General features: G+C 38.6%; 1 protein-coding gene across 10 annotated transcripts in view; it reads right to left on the reverse strand.

The window, feature by feature from the left end:
- The window catches only part of MYCBP2 (MYC binding protein 2), a 171,926-nt gene that overhangs the window by 140,587 nt on the left and 9,558 nt on the right, over nt 1-21,781 (reverse strand). For 9 of the 10 annotated variants that reach the window (XM_062487781.1, XM_062487784.1, XM_062487786.1 and 6 more), the window contains exons 2-3: nt 8,793-8,868; nt 909-1,124 (exon numbers count right to left, since the gene is read on the reverse strand). In XM_062487781.1, coding sequence (XP_062343765.1) covers nt 909-1,124; nt 8,793-8,868 — 292 coding nt within the window. Of the gene's footprint in view, nt 1-908; nt 1,125-8,792; nt 8,869-21,147; nt 21,154-21,781 lie in introns of all 10 variants that reach the window. The other variant, XM_062487788.1, reaches the window with a different exon arrangement.

Here is a 21,781-nt window from a genome sequence, read left to right on the forward strand (position 1 = left end):
TCACCCTTCAGATAACAACACCTAAATGCAATAATCTATAAAATGCTAATTTTCTAAGCCTAATTCAAACATTCTACATAACCACAGCTGCAACCACCTTTTTAATTCAGCATTTGTATTGGTTTGAGAGTAAATCTAAACAAGGGAAGTTAATCTGAACATGCTTTTTAGATTCAGAAGAACAACAAAAGAAAACACAATTCATAGCACTGATAAGGTAGCAATGAACAAAACTAAACACATAATAAAAAACAAGTGAATCAACAAATTAAAAAGAAAGGAAAAACCAATAAGTCCTGTATTTCTGACTTTCCACAATTAATCCTACTATAAGAACAGAAGCAGTCAATAGCAAAAAACCCACTCTAACTGTTCAACTATAGCATCAAAATCTTAATGTGTATTAAAATCTGGAACTGTCAGTTCCACTAAGGATACTAAAGCCAAAAAAGGGAAAGAATAATTGACAGTTACTGCAATTACATGCACACCTAACAAAGTATCTTAGGAACCACTCCACCAAAGTTTTCCATTATTAGAAAGACTTATTATTTTTGGAGGGTAAAGCAAAAGAAAGCACTCCTTACCATTATGAGTTGGTAGCCCCTCAGTGATATTCGAGCTGCCTTATTTGCATTATTTCTGCATAGATTTTGAGGCTGTATGTGTTCAAGTACCAATACTTTTAAAGGAATGCAACTTGAGTGTTTATCTGACATTTTATTGACTTTAATTTGGGCACGTACATAGATCATCATAATTCATCAAATTTCTGAACTAGATGGACTACAAATAAAACTACAGCAGTGTTTTAAGCAGCTGGCTTATACTGTTGCTTTTAATCCCCAAAGAGAAGATACCAGCCTTACATGACATACATGGCATACTAAGTGGCATCAGTTACTTGCCTTTGGAAGTTTAATAGGTGGTTCTTTGGGCTCCTCTTCTTCATCGCTGTCCGAATCCCCACTCTGGACACTGTTCTTTGAAGCCAAAGACACAGACGCTTCCTTTTTCTGCCACTCCAACACACAATGGCGGACATTGCAGTAAACATTAAAAGCTGAAGGATTGCTATGTAGTCTGATATCTGGTATGGTTATTGTACTGTCTAGGTTTTCAGTCTGAAAAACAAGATTTGGTTTAGTTTATTAGTTTAGTAAAGTTTCAAGCTCTGCTAAATATAAATAATCTCAACAGTCTCAATTTTCACAGACCAAACTATTCCCAAACGCAAGACAACTTTTTTTCCTCAAGTACCAGTTTTATTTCAGGTAGGGAAGAAAGAAAGAAGAGGAAGATATTTCACTAGATTCCATCTAGCTTTAGTCTCTACCTCTCATAACTTGATGAGAGCACTGGGACTAAAAATAAAAGCAGCTCAGGCCACAGAATGGTCCAAAACTGTGTCACAGTGACAGGAGTAGCAGAATCAAGCTTTATCTCCTCAGCAACAGTGTGGTTTGGCGGTTTTAATTATAACTGAATTTTTAAATGCTTGCCTTCTTATTCTAGTTGTTAGTTTTAACCTGCTGGCAAACACTAAAAATTTAAGCTGTTTGTTAAACATATCCTAGAAATGAAAAAAACCCACTTGCTTTGCCATTAAATGAAAACTGAGGACAAGTTCAAAAACTCCTGTCAGGATGCTGCAGGAATAGGTTTGAGAATAATAATCTAATGGACTAATTCTTAAGTACAGAAATCAAGGCCTATGACATAACAGGACACCAGTCTGTTTTCAGAATCCCTGAGCCACAAAGAATGAGCTGGGAAATTGGTCTGACAAACTATCACTACCCTGGCCAACCCTGGTACCTACTACTGGTGTATTACTGTCAGCCTTGGCCAAGACACAATGTAGCCTTCATGAGGGCTGTCACTGGACTTGGAAAAAGAATAAGAAAAAAACATTGTTAAAAAACATTTTTGAAAATCTGCTCTGTACTTTCCAGTCTGCAATAGTAAGATGGGTGAAGAGGTATGACTGACTTGAAAAAAAAAAACAGAACTCCACAAGAATTAATTCCCAGGAAGGGTTATTCTTTCCATTTGGGTTGTGTACTAGCAAAGACCAGGCTGGTTTGAGCATAGGCTTTGAAAACTGGATTTCAGGCAAACGGGAGGAAGAATTCTCTGTAACAACTTGCTGCAGACAGAGCGCACAAAGACCAAGTAAGAAGAGAAGGTCCAGGTTAAGAGTGCAGGACATTTGCTTGACCATGCATGGCAAAATACAGGAGATTATTAGGCCAGACAGACTCAGGGTCGTGACTAACTTCACAAGGTCACTTTGGTTTCTTTCTTGTATTCTTGAGAGATAGAGGGAAGAGGGGCACAGTGACAGTGGAGGCTTTTTGTCCTTTTTTTGATTTATTTATAGGGTACTAATATTGTGCATTGCCACATTCATCTAGCATGAAATTATGCAGTGAGTTATACTACAGTGATTTGAAACAGATGACTGAGAGCAGTGATGGGAACAAGAAGATTAAACTATCACAGGAGAGGTGAAAAATTTGAGAACCAGTGAACTGAGTAATATTTTAATGGGGTGATTAATTTTTCTACAACATAGTTGCCATAATTTTCTACATCAAAAACATTTTTATCTGCACATACATTTTTATTAATACCAGAAATAACACTAGACTCTAAGCTAGACCTTTTAACACCGTATGTTACAAAATACAACAAAAAACTGAAAATTACTTGAAAATATTTTGTTGTTTGCATATTCCCTATTTCTGACTAAAATATTGTTCTGACTGTACTGGTATATATTTATCTATCCTTCTTTTCCATTATTACAAAAGTTACTGCAAGCTAGAACATTAAGAAGCAACGCTTTACTATGCAACCTATTTTATCGAACACGGATTGTGGGTTAATTTTTCTCACCTGCATCAGTGTTAGCAGTAAGCAGAAAAATATAAAGATAATGAAGGAGGAAAAAGAAAAAGGTGCAAAAATTTCCCCACACGCATACACAGGTTTGGCAGGTTTTTTCTTTAGCTCAACAGAACTTCTGCCATTAGGGATTGAAAGATACCAAAATTTAGTCCTTGTTCAATATTAATAGCTTTGAAACAGTAAAGCTCCTCTTAAAAATCCCACAATATTAATCAATGCAAGAACCCAAGGTACAACTTCATATGTTATTCCAGTATCAAAACAAATTTATATTGACCCCACTGATAATGAGCTTTTTTTGAACTTTATTTGACACCAGAAAATGGAATAGTTGGAAGATGTAATTCTTCTGTACAGCTCCTGCTAAGGCAAATACATGGTATAAGCATTCAGCTTTAAAGCTAGTTCAGCTGAACGGCACAGGTTAAATTCCTTAGTAAACTTACTTTACTCAAGTCTCTTACTGACAGTTACCGGAAGAGAAAGATATCTCAGAGGCTCCAGATAATTATCTGAAAGTTCACTCATCACATATTGTAATTGTAACTTATGTGAAGAGTTTCCATTACATTTCTTTTTTGTCAGCTCAGCTAAATCTTTGATCCAGAAGAGCCTAAGTTCTGTAGCTCACATAGTGTCATTTGAAACAGACTGGCCAAACTGTTAAACCAGCACAGATAATTTTAAACCTTTCAGTGCTAGATAAAATCAACCTCTGTTTCCTTGCCTATTAATAACAAGCTGACTAATTTTCAGAAATAAACTCCTTATTCTCAATACAACTATTAACCAGAAAGCATTTCAACTATTCTCTGTATTCAGTGTTGTGCTTTTCTACAACAGTGCATGAACGATACTTACAATGCACTAATCTCCTACCCAGGCTTCCATACAGCACAACATCCTCCAGAAACTTCATCATAAGGTAAAAAACACTGATGTGATTGGTGATGGATTGGCTCAAGTCTAAGGGGTTTAACTATAATACTTACAGTTGTTAGGTCTTCAAAACAACATCTGTTCAAAAGTGGATGCATATAAGCAGGTTGTACAAACATAACTTAGATATCCTTTACATAAGGCAAGAATGGAGCTGACAACAACAACAACAAAAAAAGACACTAAAACTTTCTGCCCCTCTAATGCAATGCTCATTCAGTGAGCAGCTCTTTCTGTTGTAGAGGAAATCATTCAAAACAGACATTGGAAGTCTCTTCCATATGAAAAAAGTGACAGACCAGATTTCTAGCTTCACTGAGGTCAGATACACCGAACAGGTCAGAAAACTGGGATTTAAGTTCTTCCTATCATCACCTAAAAGTCTTTTCTGCAGCTAATGAGTGCCTTCTACAGTCATAAAAACTACTCCAATATTATGAGACTCATGATACCACCTGTACAATCTTGCTGCTGACTCATAGATTTTGAGTAGAATAGATCAGTAAGAAAAATCTAACCAATAGTTGTACCTACAGAACCTCACTATCAAACTCATAAAGTCTACTTGGACTTACAATTCTCTTAATGATACTGCATTTTATGTTGGCACAAAATATATCTACATTGCCAAGAAAAACAGTAGAACATTAAACTGTTAACTTCTAAAAACTCACTAAAGCAATTTATTAATTTTGCACAGATCTAGAATTATTAATAATCCAGACTGCTCTTGAGCTATAGGATAAATTATTTCAGAAGGGAACAATGCCTTACAGCTTGTTTTCGTGGTGTTACAAGTATCAAGATTCACAAGACACTTGTGAATAAGGTAAAGATCAGCAATTATTTTCTCTGCCTCTGAATGTCCAATTCTTAATGGCTACTGGAATACTGCAATCCAAAGCGCTCATTAAATTTGACTACAACCTCAGCTTCCAGAGTGGCTAAGTAGAAGATGAGATGATAGCTTCTATACCAGCTTTTCTCCCAAAGCATCTAGTTTCTCAGAAAATGAAATTGCTACCATTTTCAAAAAGAAGAGAGCTTACAGACCGGAAAATAGAATTTTGCTGTTTGACTCAGTAGTTTTCATATGAGCTGTAACACAGTGGGACATTCTGAATTGTCATCTTTGCTGTTTCGCTTGATATCATCAAAAATTAAATGTGCAGCTTCTTAAATCTAGATACATGATGAAACATACATTGTAAAACTTAAATATCCACCATTACTGAACACAGTTTGAATACGTGAAGATTTTATTTCCTGTGTGTTACTTTTTATTTTCTGAAAGATAAGATGCTAACTTATGAGAGAGAGAGAGAGATCAAAACGCAGATGCCCACACCCTGATGCCTGGCTTGCCCTTGTAAACATATAGTCCCTGCTAAACGGAAGAATGAATTATGTAGGAGAAGGTAAACAGCACAGGTTTGGTTCAAAAGATAAGAACAACCTACTTCTAACTGCTCTTCTCAGTCAGCCTTTTGCAATGTTCCAGTACACTCAAGGAAAGGAGTAGGAAAAAAACAAACCCCTATGGTCTCCTTTACACTTGGCTCACACATAAAGAAACTATTTTCCCTAAAGATAAAATCCATACACAGCTTATTTTCTGACCTGCTTTTTTTTTATTCCTCTTGAATCAGATGACTGTAGTAATGGTTTATTCTTAAATATGACAGAAATAGTATATAATCTAGGAAAGCTAATCTGCTGTTAAAGATGGGTCAGGTTACAATAACCATCTGATCTAATCCATGCATAGCACTGAAAAGGGAAGCTCACCAAATTCTTCCTCAGACAGTCAAAAGATCTCTTAGAAAGGGATGCCCTCTTGAGGTTGCAAGACCAAATAATACAAAAGCCACTGAAAACAATGCCAAATTATTTGAGAACCTACAGGTGTTCTTAATGAGACTATTCATCCCAGTCAATCTGTTTTATACATCTACTCATTAGCTTACTATGAATTTGTCTGCTAAATGAACCTCCCCCTTAAAGTTATATGCCTCCCATTTGTATAATGGTAAAAAAGTTGTATCTTAAAACTTCTGCATAAACTAAACATGTAGATGCCAATTATTTCAAGTAAAGATGTATTTGGTGGACTCCAATTTTTCAGTATTCTTCAAATAACATTATGAAAAAAGAAGATAGTGAACTGTGGTTTTCTAAGTCTCTCTTTCATACAAGTGTCCTAAGCAGTGTTTTTCACAGCAAGGGGAAAAATTTCCAGGGTGTCTGAAAGGGAGAAGGGGCGGTGTTAGAAGCAATATTTGTAGAGTTAGGGTAAGTTACGTGGCCTTACAATTTTCTGGTGATATTCTTCACTAATGAAAAAAAAAAAAAGGGGGAGGAGTCAGGTGGGAAATGGAAGCCAAGGTGCTACACCCCTGTCTAACAGACACTTGTTTTCTATGTAAGTCACCTATGTCACAGTGAATTTCTAAAGCCAAAATAGACTGCACTACATGGAAACTTTTATACCTCCATTTAAAAAAGAGATACTAAAACCACAACCCCAAAAATTAGTGACAGTTAAATACCAGTGATCACAGCACAACCCAGCTTAGAAACAGAATAAGGCTCAAACTACTCAGACGTGTTAAACACCAATTAGTTTTATACCTAAAATGTTCTAATATTTAATGCATAAATGGTGGAAATATTTTTTTTCCAGTTGCTCAAAAATTACTTCTCTTTTAAAGTCCTCTCCTCTTCTACTACAACATCATTTTTAGTAAGCACAGGATATAAATAACAAATTTTCGGGTTCCTTCACCTTATTCTTGATTTAAGGCCCTCTCTGCCTCTACTAAGTATATTAAGAGAAAACTTTCATCTCTGACCAGACTAAAAGACCCTGCTTCTTCAAGAAATAAACTGATGCACACAAACTCTACTGCTCTGAATGGACAGCAGTGAAAGACTTCTCAATCTGCTCTATTTTGAACCTTCCAAATGGAAGTTAATATTTTTCTGACAATAGACACATCCATTTTCAGACACTCCAGTGCAAAAATAATCATTGAGCTGATTCTGCAATAGTAAGCATTGGGATGCATTGAAAAGTATACCAAAAAAAAAAAGAAAAAAAAGAACAAAAAAACCTCTCATAACAAACCACCTACAAAAAAAGCCAAAAAACAAAACCACCCCACTTCATCGATTTCATAACCTTAAGATATGAAGCTGGTTTCATCTTTCCCTTCTCAGCCACATCTTTCAGGAAATACACAATTTTTTGTTATCATGCAGAAATAAGCTGGAGTGTCTTTCTGTACCTGAGTCACTTTGAATGAAGACCAGTGTTCTAATGGTCAACCTCAAATGGTCTGCCTCAAACACTGTCTAGAATAAAGGCATCAGTACAAGACATACGAAAGCCCATTATGACATCCAAAGATATAAATCTCAATGCTTCAAGTAGAAAGTGAGTTAAACCCAGGAAAAATCTTGAGAACAACCTTCCATAGGGATGAGGAGAGGAGTTTATAAATTAGTGTCATATCCACAGCTACTCACAAGAACCAGCCTTTAGTATGTTCACACTGTCTTGGCCAAGGATCCTGCCACTCCATTTATTCAATGCAACTAAATCTAAGAACTACATCCAACTGTTAAGCTTGTGAACAGCCATTTTGTATTTAGCTCTCTACTTGGCAGTAAAACTAGGGCCCCACCACCCAAATGGACAAGGGTCCATTTATAGAGTAACAATGATCAAAAGCTGAAGAGTTACCTTATTTTAAAAAGCACAAGTTTCTGTCACCAGACAGAACACACAAACTAATTACATTCTGTGAAATTTCTTTGAAATTCTAACTTGGTTTTCTTTGTTGACAGTGGGTTGATAAAATCATGGAGAGGACAGAGCTTAAAACTTCTTATAGCAATTGAATAAAGGACTGAGAAGTTCAGTTTGGACCACAAGTATTTTTACCGTACAGTGCTGAGAACAGAAATGAAGATAAGCTCTTTCTATACCACAGTCTGAAACTGCACTACTTGAGATAAGCAGAATAATTTGGTAAGTTTCCAAAAAGTCAATACCAAATGAATAGATAGAGGGTTTACTTCACCCTCCCAAAGTCACCTGTCTTGAGATACAGTAACTACATGAGGTCTGGCAAATAGGGATAAGATGGCCAAGTAGCTCTACAACACATTTGTACTGTAAGGACATTCAGCTGACTAGAAAGTGTTTTCACTGGGTATTTCAGTGCTTCTGTCCTTCAGAACCAGTCCAAAAATGAGCTTTCTCTTTATTGACTACAAGCCTTCACACCTGCAGCAAGCCTTCATGAAAATCCCTCCAAGACTCTAGCTTAGACAAATAGGCAAATAATAGCGCTCTAATAGAGAAAGTATGCAGCATAGCAGTATTTTAAAATAGCACTGCTTCTGCATACATTTATTCTCTCTAAAGACTAAAGATGTAAGCATTTTTATCAAGTTCACTGTATGATTCCCATGCATTTAAAATGATGGAAGGCAGAGGTTACAAGGGGAGAAAACATTACTAGAAACACTGAGGTATTATTTATTACATTTTCCATTATGGAGGAATTTTCAGAGCTAACTTTGGAGTCTTTAGAATGCTCCCTCTTCTCCTTTAGCCAATACGGCCAAATCTTTGCACTAGTAGTCTGTAACTGTTGGCTAGATGCAGATCTCAAAATTTACCTCTAAGACCAATGTGTTTAGCTACACTTAGGGTTTAGGAACTGGAGAACTAAAAACACTGTTCATATTATTTCTTGTTGAACATCAGGAGCAAAAGTAGCTGAGTAAGTTTAACATTGGTATCTCAGTCATGCAGTATAAAGTAAACAGACAATACTGGTCTACTATTAACTCCTCTAAACAAACTGTTAGTCACACTTAATTACGGTCATTTTTGAGTCAGAATGTTGTCAGGTTAGTTATAGGCTTACCTTGTTGCGTGTTTTTACTTTCAATTTAGTCTTCTGTTTTCTTTTCAACTTTTTCTTGCTAAAAAGTTTCTTACTTCTGAAAGATAAAAACAAAACAAAACAAAACAATGAGAACAAAATAAATAAACTCCCTTCCGTAACCCATGGTAAAAAGCCCAGAGGGAAAAAATGTCAGAAGCATTCTAAAATTTTTTTCTCATAGGCAAAGGGAATAATCCCAGGTAGAATTTCAGTGTACAAATCAGAATACAAAGCACTTAAAACTATGCTGTCCTAATGTTCCACTGAATTATGGGCCCCTACTCTCATCAGTTCATGCAGAATATATGCTAGAAGAGAAACATGTCCCTGAGCTTTCTACTGGCTTACCCTATTGTTTCTATTACAAGTTTCTTAGTGCACAGCAATGCTAGAAGCTAGAATTATTGACAATTATCAGTAAAACTACCTGTTAGTACAGAACATTGCTTTGTGAAGTCTTTATTACACTAAAATTCAAGCCTTCCAAGACAAAACGTAAGCTTTAAAAATGTATCATTAAGCAGAAGATTCAGCTGATGGAAGAAAATGCAGTTTCTTTACCTCTTGTTTGGACTTTTTCTACCCTGTTTATAGACTTAATGTCCATCCCTTTACATTGCAGATCAAAGAAGAACACACTTCTCCAAGACCTTTTAATGCACTCCTGCCCACACCCCATTCCTACCATGCTCTTTCTCCTCATTTTACTATCTAGGGGAAAAAAAAACAATACAGAAGAGACATCATCTGCACATACACTTGTTCTGTCACCATCACTGAGGTTACTCTGAAAGGCATGTTCTTTAACCTACTGCTTTTTCAGATTATATATCCTACCAAAAAAAAAAAAAAAAAAGGGAAAAACATCATATGTTACCTGTGCAGCATACTTTATATATAAGGTCACCTTATACAGGACTTCAAGCAACAGCTACTAACATTATTGTGTACCACAAACTTTACTCAAATAGATTACAGTTCAGATCAGTTGAAAAACAAAACTATTATAATCTGAAAATCACAGGTAGTGAGAAGTTGCATTTTCAGTAACAGACTGAGGATCAGAAGAATCTTAATACTTTGTTCAAACAACTTTGTTCTAAATAAAAATTTTGAGGTTCTAAAAGCATAGTGGTTACTATCCTATAGAGCATCTAGACCACAAGAATATAGAAGCCTTGTGGTCCAGCAGTTAAAAGCTGGAAAAACCAAAGCCTGACCAACAGCCAACAGTGAAAATACAAGCTCAAACAAAGAATTCCTGCAGAATATGCCAAGAAACCTGCCTCCTAGAAATGTCACCACTTTTCCCCTCTTGACCTATATTAAGACGAATTATGGTCCTCAAGACACTTCCTGCAGAAACAAACCAGCTCCCCACTTTCCTTACAAGGAGCAAACACCATTATCCTGGAGTTAAAAGAACTGATTCAGTGAGCAGTGAACAGGAATTCCCCCACCATCCCCAGAGAGTTAAAGCTTACAAAGAGACCAGAGATGACTGCTCAAGGCTCCCCCAACAGTAAAGTTTCAATAGGTAACAGTATATAAGCCAATTAAGAAGTAAGAAAAAAAGCTTAATATAACCTTTACTGCTCAGATTTCAACAATCAAGCTCCATAGCCCAACTCACTATTTAGTTTTTCTTTAATTAGACAAGTTTTTCTTCATTTTTAGCATTTAATGCAGCTTATTCTGCTGTGAAACATGAAGAACAGGGCAGCCCCTTCCATTCTGTAGTCACTCAATCTTCTGCTCTGGACCTAATGACCTTTTCTGAAACCTACACCCTAACTTTCAGTTTAAAAGTCCTGATGAAAGCATCTTCTGTGCTCTCTCAGTCCATACCATACCTAAACTATGTTGACTAAAGCTGAAAACAATACTTGTCTGCTGTTAGGAAGAAAAAGAAGAAACATCTCAAATGCCTCCAAGGTCAAACTTTTAACTGCACTCCAGGTATTATTTGGCAGCTTCACAACAATATAGCATAGCAGACCTATTTAACCCAGACTAGCCCAAAAACATTTCCCTGCAAACCTCAAAATTAAGCTTCCAATACTCTATCTGTGCTAATAATTATGCCTTTTAAACACAGTATGATTTCCACCTACCACAGACAACTTGATAAGCACAGCCTTTTTCCTTTTGTTTTAAAATACACTAATTCAAGTTGCCAGGACATTTCAAATTTAATCCTTCCTGCCAAAATCCTTGAAAACTTTCCAAATCTGTTACAGTCTGCAAACATCACAAACACTTTTTCGTCTTGTAAATATTTCACTGGACCAGTCCCTGTAATTTTCACAATATTTCTTTGTGTTTATACATACATCTGAACCCCCCCGCCCCCGATTAAGCCTTTTCCCTCCCCTCAAGATTGGACTCATTTCCATAGTAACAAACCTCTGTCATTTGGCAAATAACATTCGTCATGACACCTATAAAATTTTTTTCTAATTAACAAACAGGAAAGATCAGCAATGGGTTTACTGATGGTGCCAAGATCTCCCTCATTCATACAACCACCATTAAAAATACTGCAAGCAGCAGCACAGTCTGACTGCTCCACTGTGGCAGTCTTTATCTTCAGCAAGTTTTGGGCTTGAACAATTTTACATGTAAACAGTTCAGGATAGAAATGCCATAGTAGGAATCCACAATTAGGTCCCTGTATTTTCTAAAAATGAATCCCCAAGGAGCTGGGAAGTATATTTTCTTCCATTTCCAAACAAACCTTCAGAACAAGCAAGTAATTAATAAAAAAATACCTCATCACACTAATTTTAGAAACAGTTCTGAGCAACATGCAATCACTGTTCTTAGCACTCATATATACACAATGTATCTACACGTAACAAAGATACATATGATTGCTCATAGTTCTACTGTTACATACCATAACACCAAGATGTTTTAATATACAGAAAAAAAAGTGTAAGAGTGGGCAAATATATTCACGAAAGACAATGTTAAGCAGATTATGAGTAATTTCCATTAGAAACTGCACGTGTTAATTATAAAACCAACTCTTCCACTGCCTGAAGTTAACAAAATGTGATATGGCTCAGATGGATTTTTAAACTAAATTATTAATTATGTTGCTGGTCAACAATTGTAAGCTGCTGCTAGCTGTCATTTGTAAAGGTCTTGATACTCTGCACTGAAAATCAGCTTCTGCTGGCAAAAGGCTGTTTTTAGCCTTCAACTTCTAACTCAGCTGTTGATATAATTTAGTTCACAGAAAACAAACACTTATCAGCAAATCTCAGGCAGGCTTTCTGCAAACTGCTTCAAGACATAACACTGGAGACCAAGTTTTGAACTGGACCACAAAGGAAGTGCAAGTCAAATGAGCACAGACCATAAAGGCACCTTGACAAAAAATACATGTGGCAAATGGACACAAAGAAAGAGTGAATGATGCTATTACAGCCTTTACAGAAAAAAATTATTGAGAATAAAACAAATACCTAAAATATTCAACCCTGGAATATGAAATAATTGCCTCAAATCAAAGGCAGAGGGAAAAAAAAAGGGAAAGGGGAGGGTGGGCAATAACCAGCTGCTTGACAACTTAAAATAGGTAAAACAACTGTTAAATGACATGATTGCAACTTCTAATTGGGCTTGTAGCACCTGCAATAGGAGAAGTAAAGGCATGTTTTAGTTTATTTGTTCAAAACCAGAAGCAGAATTACCTAGTACTCGGACTATTTGATGCATTATTAGCGGGATATTGTTCAGTTGTCTCAACACCATTGCTCTTACTCTGTTTAAAAGAGATGAAGAAATGCAAACAGAGCATCTTCCCTCAAGGTGCAACAGTCTTGAACTGCAATTCATAAGCTTAAATTTGAGAGGGAAGCTTTACATTTTGAGTGTGTGTTCCTCCCCTCAATGCTGTTTACTTAATTACCCAACATGGATTAACATTAAGTTAGTGCTAAACCTACATAAGATCTTCTAGACTATATGTTACACCAAATGTATCTCTAAGGAGTGGGAAAAAATATTATTCCATCTCTGCTGCTGAGGCAGAATAGGAAAAATAAAAGTCTTATTTAAGTGCTGTCTGACCTAAAACCTTTGCTTCTGGAACATGGTACCAAAGACCATTGTAGTTAGAATAGGATTAGATACAGTTGTTCTGCTGTTGAATCCAAGTACACTTTTGAAAAATTTGTGAATTCAGTAAACCACATGCTAACACATCCTCAATTTTTTAAAACTTCCAAGTGACTTTAACTCAGAGCATTTGTTTAAACTTGCTTGCTTGTTCGAGGGCTACGCATCTTTGGGAAGAAGTATACTGTTGACAGGACAGGTCTAACAAAGAGTAGCTGTGTTCAGACAAAAGACAAATAGATTCTGTTACTCTGTTTCCGTAAGTGCTTACTCAACGCAGTTAGCCTAAGCATTCAAGGGCTTGTGGAAATTCCCTTACCAAGTAGAAGCCACTCAGTAAACAATGAAAATGAAACAGTCAGGTTTGTGATATCAAACAATTCTTTTGTTCCCTCCATTAGGTGAACTATTGCTGCTGATGATCAGCTTGGCTAGACAAGATGCAGAAGCATCTGCTTCTGAACAGCCCAAAGTGAAATCCAAAGCTCAGATTGTCAAGGACACTTATCATTCATGTAGTCATCATCAAGTTTGAGGGTGTTTTATTACACCATCGTTTTACTGAACACAGTGACAGTGCAGGTGAAGTTCAGGAACCTGAAAGAAGGGAGCAAGCCAAAAGTAGGATCACAACCCTAGACTTCTTAAGAATAGACTTCATCAGTCTGCTTTGAGGAATCCATGGGATACAGTTTCCTGGAGAGAAAGGGGTACAGAAGAGCTCTCTGATGCCAGCAGTTTGCGGGAGTTGACTCACGCTCTACACACAACTTGAAACACTGTGTATGGAATACCACCACCAGCTCTGGTTGCCCCAGCACAAGAGACACTTGTTTACTGGAGCCCTGAGAAAGGCCGCTAAGATGCTTAAACAACTGGAGATTCTGTCCTGTGAGGAGAAACCAAGCAAGCAGAGACTGTTTAGCTGTGAAAAGAGAAAACCTGGGAGGGTGGAGGTGGAATCTCATGTGAGTATCTCCACCTCCACCTGATGGGAGGGAGCAAAGAAGAAGGAAACATACCCTTCTAAGCAATACCTAGTGACAGGCCAAGAGGCAATGAAGAAAAAAAATAAATACAGGAAGTTCCAAGTAAACCTAAGAACTGCAAAAATAGTCAAAGATTGGAACAGGCTGTCCTGAGAGGCTGCAAATTCTCCTGCCTTGAATATACTGGAAAATACAATTGGGCAACAACCAGAGCAACCTGCTCTGATTCATTTTTACTTGAGCACTCCAGAAGCCCCTTCTAATCTCAACTATTCTGTGATCTTCACCATTTGCTTATAAATCAAAGTAAAATTTGACTATACAATAAACATGCTTCTGCATTGTGGAAAGAGTGTATTTTTTCCTCAGTCTGAGTTTTCCATTTCTCCTGGTGTGATGCCATGTTTCTGATTATGTTTCCAAGCAGAGACATACTGAGCTTTTCATCTGTTCGCCATCTGGATCAGCAAACAGACATCAAAACCAGGCATAGGAGCAACTTCTATGGGAATTAGTCAGCATAATCAAACCTACAATAGTATACAAAGCTAGCAAGAGAATAAAGGATGAAAACTATCACACTTGAAATATATGCCTGCATTAAAGACAAGCCAGTCACTTGAACTGATCCACACTTTCTTGGATATAACGAATATGTACAGGTACACTAAGAAGGGCATGACAGAGAACATGCTTGCATGCAATGACCAAGAGCTTCTCTGTGCAGATGAACCAACATGGACACTATACAGGACAACATTTTAACAACACTTTTTCGAAGAAAGCTTGTGCCCACAGCACGTCACCTGGAAAACTAAAACATAACTTATCAAATGGAAGGTACTCTGGATCCACTAAAAAGAGTGTCTGGAAAGAACCCCAGAAAGTCAGCGCTTCCATTTCCCAATCTATCATAGAACTGAGGGTTCTGGTCAATGACAGGCTAATTGTGACTCAGCAGTGCCCTGGCAGCCAGGAGGGCCAACCCAGTCCTGGAGGCCATCAGGCACAGCATCACAGCCAGGCAAGGGAGGGCATTGTCCTGATCTGCTCTGAGCTGGGGTGGCCTCACCTCCAGTGCTGGATTGGGCACCTCAATATAAAAAGACATTAAGCTGTTACCATCCAAAGGAGGGCCCACAAGGATGGTAAAGGGTCTGGAGGGGAAATATCACTGCAGTTACAACTTCCTCATGAGGGGAAGAGGAGGTGCAGGTACACATCACTTCACTCTGGTGACCAGGATAGGACTTGCAGAAATGGTGTGAAGCTGAGTCAGGGGAGGTTTAGGCTGGGTAACAGGAAAACATGGTTCATCCAAAAGGGTGGTTGAGCACTGGAACAGGCTCCCCAGGGAAGTGGTCACAGCACCAAGCCTTGACAGTTCAAGAATGGTTTGGACAATGCTCTCAGGTACATGGTGTGACTCTAGGGGATGTCCTGTGCAGGGCCAGGAGGTAGACACTGATCTTTATGGGTCCCTTCCAACTCAGCATTTTCTATTATTCTAGTCAAATTCCACCACATTCCCAACATCCCTCTTCTGTGGAGAGATATTAAACACTTCCAACAATCACACTCCCACCATCTCCTATGAAATCCTACTAAAAAACTCTTTTTGAGCTCTTTTCTAAATTGTCTTTATAGCAATTAAGTGCTAGTTTTTGTAACTTTATAAAGGAAAGTATTACAGAAAATTACAGATTCTTATCTTTATTACAGAAAAATCAGTCTATTTTTCTCTTTCTCTGCAACTTGCTTGAATTTTTTTCAAATTTGAGGAGAAATGAGTCTTCTGACAATTAAGCAGTGTCAGTTCCTTCAGCCTAAATCATACTCACCACTACCATCTAATTTTACTATTCTCTCATAGTAACCAGTCCTTTTTCAGAAAACAACAGCAACAACAAAAAGGAAGTGAGAAAAAGAAAGTCCCACAATCCTGAAATGCAAAGAAAAGGTCAAGAATTACTTCAGGTTTCCTACACAAGACAGAAAAGATTCTCTCACAATTTGAAATAAAATTCTGAAACACTCCAGTAGCATGCCTATAGAATCTATCACGAGGTACCTTTTATTCATTGTTGGCTTTGCATTTTTGCTTACTGGTTTGGTAGTGGGATTTTCTGAAGCCAAACATTTACAGTCTTAAGTATATATAATCTTCCACAATTTTGCACCCTCTGTTAACTTTTTCATCTACAATCTTAATTCTAACTCTGAAATTGTCAGTGAGAGACTATACAGTTCAGGACCTAGGACAGATCCAGATGCAGAGCAACAGCTACTACCTGTTCTAACACACTTCCCCCTTGACAGCCATTCCACAGCATCTCTCCAGGGTGGGCTCGTGTGTAGTTTTAAATCTACTTTACAGTTGTTTTATCTATAACAGAGGCAGCCAAATCATCAGGCTGAAGGCAACACACCTAAATATTCTAGTTAAGGAAGGACATAGTCTAGACAGTAAGACAACAGGAGCAACATTTCCTTTTCTTAGTTGCACCTGCTTGAAAATCATAAAACGCCAAATAGGTCCCAATTAAATCACTCCAAAGCCTTCTCTTTGCCAGGCTGAACAATCCCAATTCTCTCAGCCTTTCCTCACAGGAGGTGTGCTCCATCCCTCTAAACAACGTGGCTGCCCTCCCTTGGACTCACTCCAACAGGTCCATGTCCTTCCTGTGACAGGGATTCAGCTGGATCACGTCCAGCCTCACCCACCAGCACCCCCAAATCCTTCTTTGTGAGGGGCTGCTCCATCTGTTCATTCCCCAGCCTGTGTTAATAGCAAGGGTTGCCCCAACTCAGGTGAAGCACCTTGTACCTGGCCTTGATAAACCTGATGAGATTCCTGTGGGCTCACTTCTTGAGTGCATGCTTCCTGGTGCAGGCCCAAGGCTGGAGTGAGAACTCATACACTCACAGATCTGCTATAACAAGATCCATCAGATCTGCATCAGACTTTCCTGCTGCACAGAAAACCAGAAGGTACTCTTCTGATGAAATACAACAGTGTGCATTTTTAAGGTTTCTTCCTTGTCTTCTATAAGCAGGTAATCTGACACTTGATCACACAAAGAACAATACCATTATGAAGAGTAACTTAAAGCAACCTCAACCTCTGCTGGACTTCCTTATTTCCCAAGTCATTTACTCCATCCTCTGAAGTGCACCAAAACAGTTCTTAAACTTGTAATCCAGCTTCAAGGCAGTTTAATATCAAACAGAGAACTACAGCTGATAAATATCAGTTCACTTGTCAGCAAGAAACTTACTATACACTCATTGCTACACAAGTTCAACTATAAGAGCTTAAAAATAAAGGGAATACTAAAGAAAAAAGGGTTATGAAGTTTGCACAGAAGATCTCAAAATTGTGGGACTATCTTATTTTAAAGGACATTGCAACTTGGTGTCAACAACTGAGAAGCATCTGACATAGAGCCAAGGCAGAGCAAAGAAAAGAAGTTCAAGAGAAGTTGGGAACATACAAGCAACAGCTCGCATTAAGGAGCTGACAATGATAAAAAACAGAACAACAGAAGTGGGCAGACCTTCAGTGGCCTAATCTATAGACAGAGAAAAAGGTTTTATGACCAGAGAACTGAGTATCAATAAAACTACATGGAGCCTGCATGTTGGCAAGATGAACAGGTACCATGAGATAAAATGCAACCAACAAACCTTGCTGTAAAACATATTGGAGCTGCTGCTTACATACTCCCTACCTCTGCACGTGTACATAAACTTCAATGTTCAGCAGTCCTATTTCTATGAATTGGAGAGTTACATTTTTTTGAAAGTAACTACTTTTAAGAGCCTCTACATACAGTATCTCCCACATTTAGGTACTGTGTCCTTGCAAATAAAATACATTGAAATATAGTAGAAATCAAAGGGTAACTTCTGCACTGTTATTTCAGCTGCCAAGAATTCTAACATCTGTAATGAGAAATAGCCTTACAAAAAGCCCCATAAAGTAATCCAAAGTAAACTATTTACCTAAACAAAATGATATACACCTTCTACAAAGCTGGCATACAGAATGTGTCATTTTAGGGTACGTGCTTTAGCATTGCATCTGTAACTGTAAAATGGGAGATGCTCAGAAAAACACCTAATTCTGTTCTTGCTTTTGTGTTTCTCCATCTAACTCACACCAACACAAATCTACCAACAAGTGTCAAAGTGGTGCAGGTCAAGAGGACCCAGCAAGTGTTCCATGACATTCAGAAGTTGTTGAAGCACGCTGCAACTGAACTTTCCTAGGGCTTCCCATGCTTAACTTTCCATCCTTGCAGATATCTTCCACTAGTAACTAAGTAGCCAACGTGTTTATCCTTGCTTCTAATGCTGGAACAACCAGCACACTTTCAATCATAAGGAGGGAAAGTGTCAGCAGATTTCAAGAATAAGAAAGGAAAATAAATAGCACTCAAAACCCTCAGTCTGCTCTTGTCTTGATAAAACAAAATGTCTGCTTACAAACTATTGCTACAAGAACTTTTTAATGCTCCATTTTTCATATCACCTACAGTAATATCTATCAAGTTTCCAAAAGGGCTTGCTATAAAACAGTTGACAGGGAACAAAATATGCACATATAAACTGAAATCTGGCACACAAACACCTATCATACAAATACATAAACTCTTGGGGTAATGCCAAACAAAGTATTGGCAAGCTTTATGAAATAAACACGCACCAAGTATGTACTACACCATACGTTTATATCACAAACTGACCCAAAATTTTACAAATCACAGATAGAAAAAAAAACAAGAATACTGATTTCAGAAGAAATAAATACATTAAATCTTTTCACTGTGATTTGGCAATGAAATCTACAGAAAACCTGAGGGAAAAAATGCTTTTTGCAAGCACTGGTTAGTATCCCTGGATTTTGAAATATCTCTGAAAAAAACTGTTGCTTTGTAAAATAGTTAATGAAAAATACGTCCATGGAACAGTTGCTTGACCTTCTCTTCCTCTTTGCACAGTTGCAGGCAGGATAGGAAAAATAAGATACTGCTCCAGCCAAAATCACAGCCAAAGTAGCTCAGTTGCATGACAGTTGCCTCACAAATCATATTTTTGCCTCCTGTGATATAATACTAGTCTGAATACAGTATTTGCTCCCAAAAGAGGGAAAAAAAAAGAAAAAGAAAACAAACAAAAAAAGAAGGCTGCAGAGAGGAAAGCTAAGATTTTGCAGCAGTATTTTCAAACTGGGGACTAATTGCAACTAGACAACACCCAGCAGGACTTCAACATACAGAACACCTTAAATTAAAAAATACTCTAAATAATAAATTACTTAAATTTGGATTTTGCTACCATGCCATTCTTCCTACAAGAATGCTGCTTTGCCTTATCTAAACCTGCAACTGTTCCTACCTTCTCAGTTCCTCTGATATTCCCTTTACTCATATCAAGCTATAGCATGAAGATCTGATATATGTTTCTAAAACCATGTTTACAACAAAATTGAGGGTGAGGACAATCTCCATCCTGTAAAGGACAAGGAAAATCTGAGGTGCTTAATGCCTTCTCTGTCTCAGTCCAGTTGTGTCTTCAGGGTATTCAGCCCTCATCATCCAAGGGGAAATGATCAGTGATTTGTTGCACCACTTAGACACACATAAGTCTACGGGGCTGTGTGGGATCCACCAAAGAGTACTGCAGGAGCTGGCAGAAGTGCTCAGTGAGCCAATTTCCATCATTTACCAGCAGCTCTGCCTAACCAGGGAGGTTCCACCTGGCTGAAAGTCAGTGAATGTGCCATCCAATTACAAGAAATTCTGGAAAGAGAATTCAGGGAAATACAGCCCTGTGAGTCTGACCTCAGTGCAGGGGAAGGTCCTGGAGCAGATCACACTGAGTACCATCACATGGTACATACTGGATAACCAGGTGACCAGGGCTGCCAACACGAGTTTATGAAAAGTAGGTCCTGCTTGATCAATCTGATCTCCTATAACCAGGTGTCCCACTTAATGGATGAGGGAAAGGATGTGGAGGTTGTTTACCTGGCCTTTATAAAGCCTTTAGACACTTTTTCTCACATTTCCTTGGAGAAACAGGTGGCTCGTGGCTTGGGAGAAGACTCTTTGCTAGGCTGAGGCCAAACATGTGAGGTTCAACAAAGACAAGTTTTGAACTTGACAACCCCTTGCAGCATTGCAGGCTGGGGGAAGGGATGGAAAGCTGCCCAGCAGAAAAGGATGTGGGGATGCTGGTTGACAGCTACTGAACATGAGCCAGCAGAGTGCCCAGGTGGCCAAGAAGGCCAATGCCATCTTGAACTGTATCAGAAACAGTGTGGCCAGCAGGGCCAGGGCAGTGATCACCCCCTGTACTGGGCACTGTTGAGGTCACACCTTGAATCCTGTGTTCAGCTTTGGACTCCTCACTCCAAAAAGTTCTGGAGTGTGCCCAGAGAAAAGCAGCAAAGCTGGTGATGCATCTGAAGAATAAGTCTTATATGGAATGGCTGAGATAGCTGGGTTTGTTCAGCCTGGAGAAAGGAAGCTCAGGCAAGACCTTATTCCTCCACACAGCTTTCTGAAAAAAGGTTGCTTCCAGGTGGAGGTCAGTCTCTTTTCTCAGCAGTAGCACAAGAGGAAACGGTCACAAGCTGGACCAGGGAAGGTTTAGACTGGTTATTGGGGAGAAATTACTCAGCACAGGGGTTTTCAAGAACTGAAACACACTGCCCCAGGAACAGTGGAATCACCACCCCCAGAAGTATTTAACAGGTGTGTAGATGTGGCACTCAGGGACACAATTCAGTGGTGGACTTGGCAGTGCTGGGTTAACAGTGGAACCCAGTGATCTTAAAGGTCATTTCCAACCTAAACTATTTAATAGTTCTGTTTCTAGTACCATAACAACCACCATCTTAAAACACAGCTCCAATGAAGATCTGATTGTTCAACACAGTGTTTGTTCCCTGTGTCACATCTTCTCAGAGGACAAAAAAACTTCATATTGATTCCTACTCCTTCTGGTCTTTTTTCTTAAGGATTATAGAATCACACCATTCAAGTTAGATTGCAAGCAAGGTTGTGTAATCTCCATTCTTGCTGATATTCAAAGCCATCAGGACCCCATCTTGGGCAACTGGCTCTAGGTGGCCCTGTTTGACCAGATGGACTTCAGAGGTCACTTTCAACCTCAACCACTTTGTGATTCTACATCTGATTCTGTCAAACTTCCTGCTCAAGTTGTGCCAGAGACAGTAAGTACCATGTGCAGTTGCATTTCTAGTACTACTAAAGAGATATTAAACCTCTCTGGACACCTGCTGATGCTTGACCTTTTCCAGAGTGAGGAATTGCTTTCTTGGGATGCACTGGAACTTCATGACTTTTAAGTTGTGCCACATCAGTGCCATGTCAGGGTGGGAGACAATACTGAGAACCATTTGGCTCTCCCTTCTTGCCTCACTTCATTAACAAAATCACTCTTGAACCTTCTCTTCTCCAGGCTAGTAGTCCCAGCCCTCTCAGCCTTTCCTTATTAAAGGATCCTTAATCACTGACGTGACCCTGGCACTTAACTCTCTGCAGTATCTCTCCCTCCTCTACTGGGAAGCCCAGAACTGGATATTCCAGATACAGCCTCACCAATGCTGAGCAGAGAACACCTCCTTCAACCAGCCAGCAACACTCTTCCTAAAGCAGATCAGGAGGCTGTGTGCCACCTTTGCCATAGCAGTGCATTACTGGCACACAGATGGTTGCCAACCAGTACACCAAGCTACGTCTCTGCAAAGCTGCTCCTGATGCAGGATTCTGCAATTTCCCCTTACTGCACTTTAAAACCCCACTCAGCCCAAATCTCCAC

Source organism: Cinclus cinclus, chromosome 2 (genome assembly GCF_963662255.1).
Source record: "Cinclus cinclus chromosome 2, bCinCin1.1, whole genome shotgun sequence".
NCBI classification, from domain to species: Eukaryota; Metazoa; Chordata; class Aves; order Passeriformes; family Cinclidae; genus Cinclus; species Cinclus cinclus.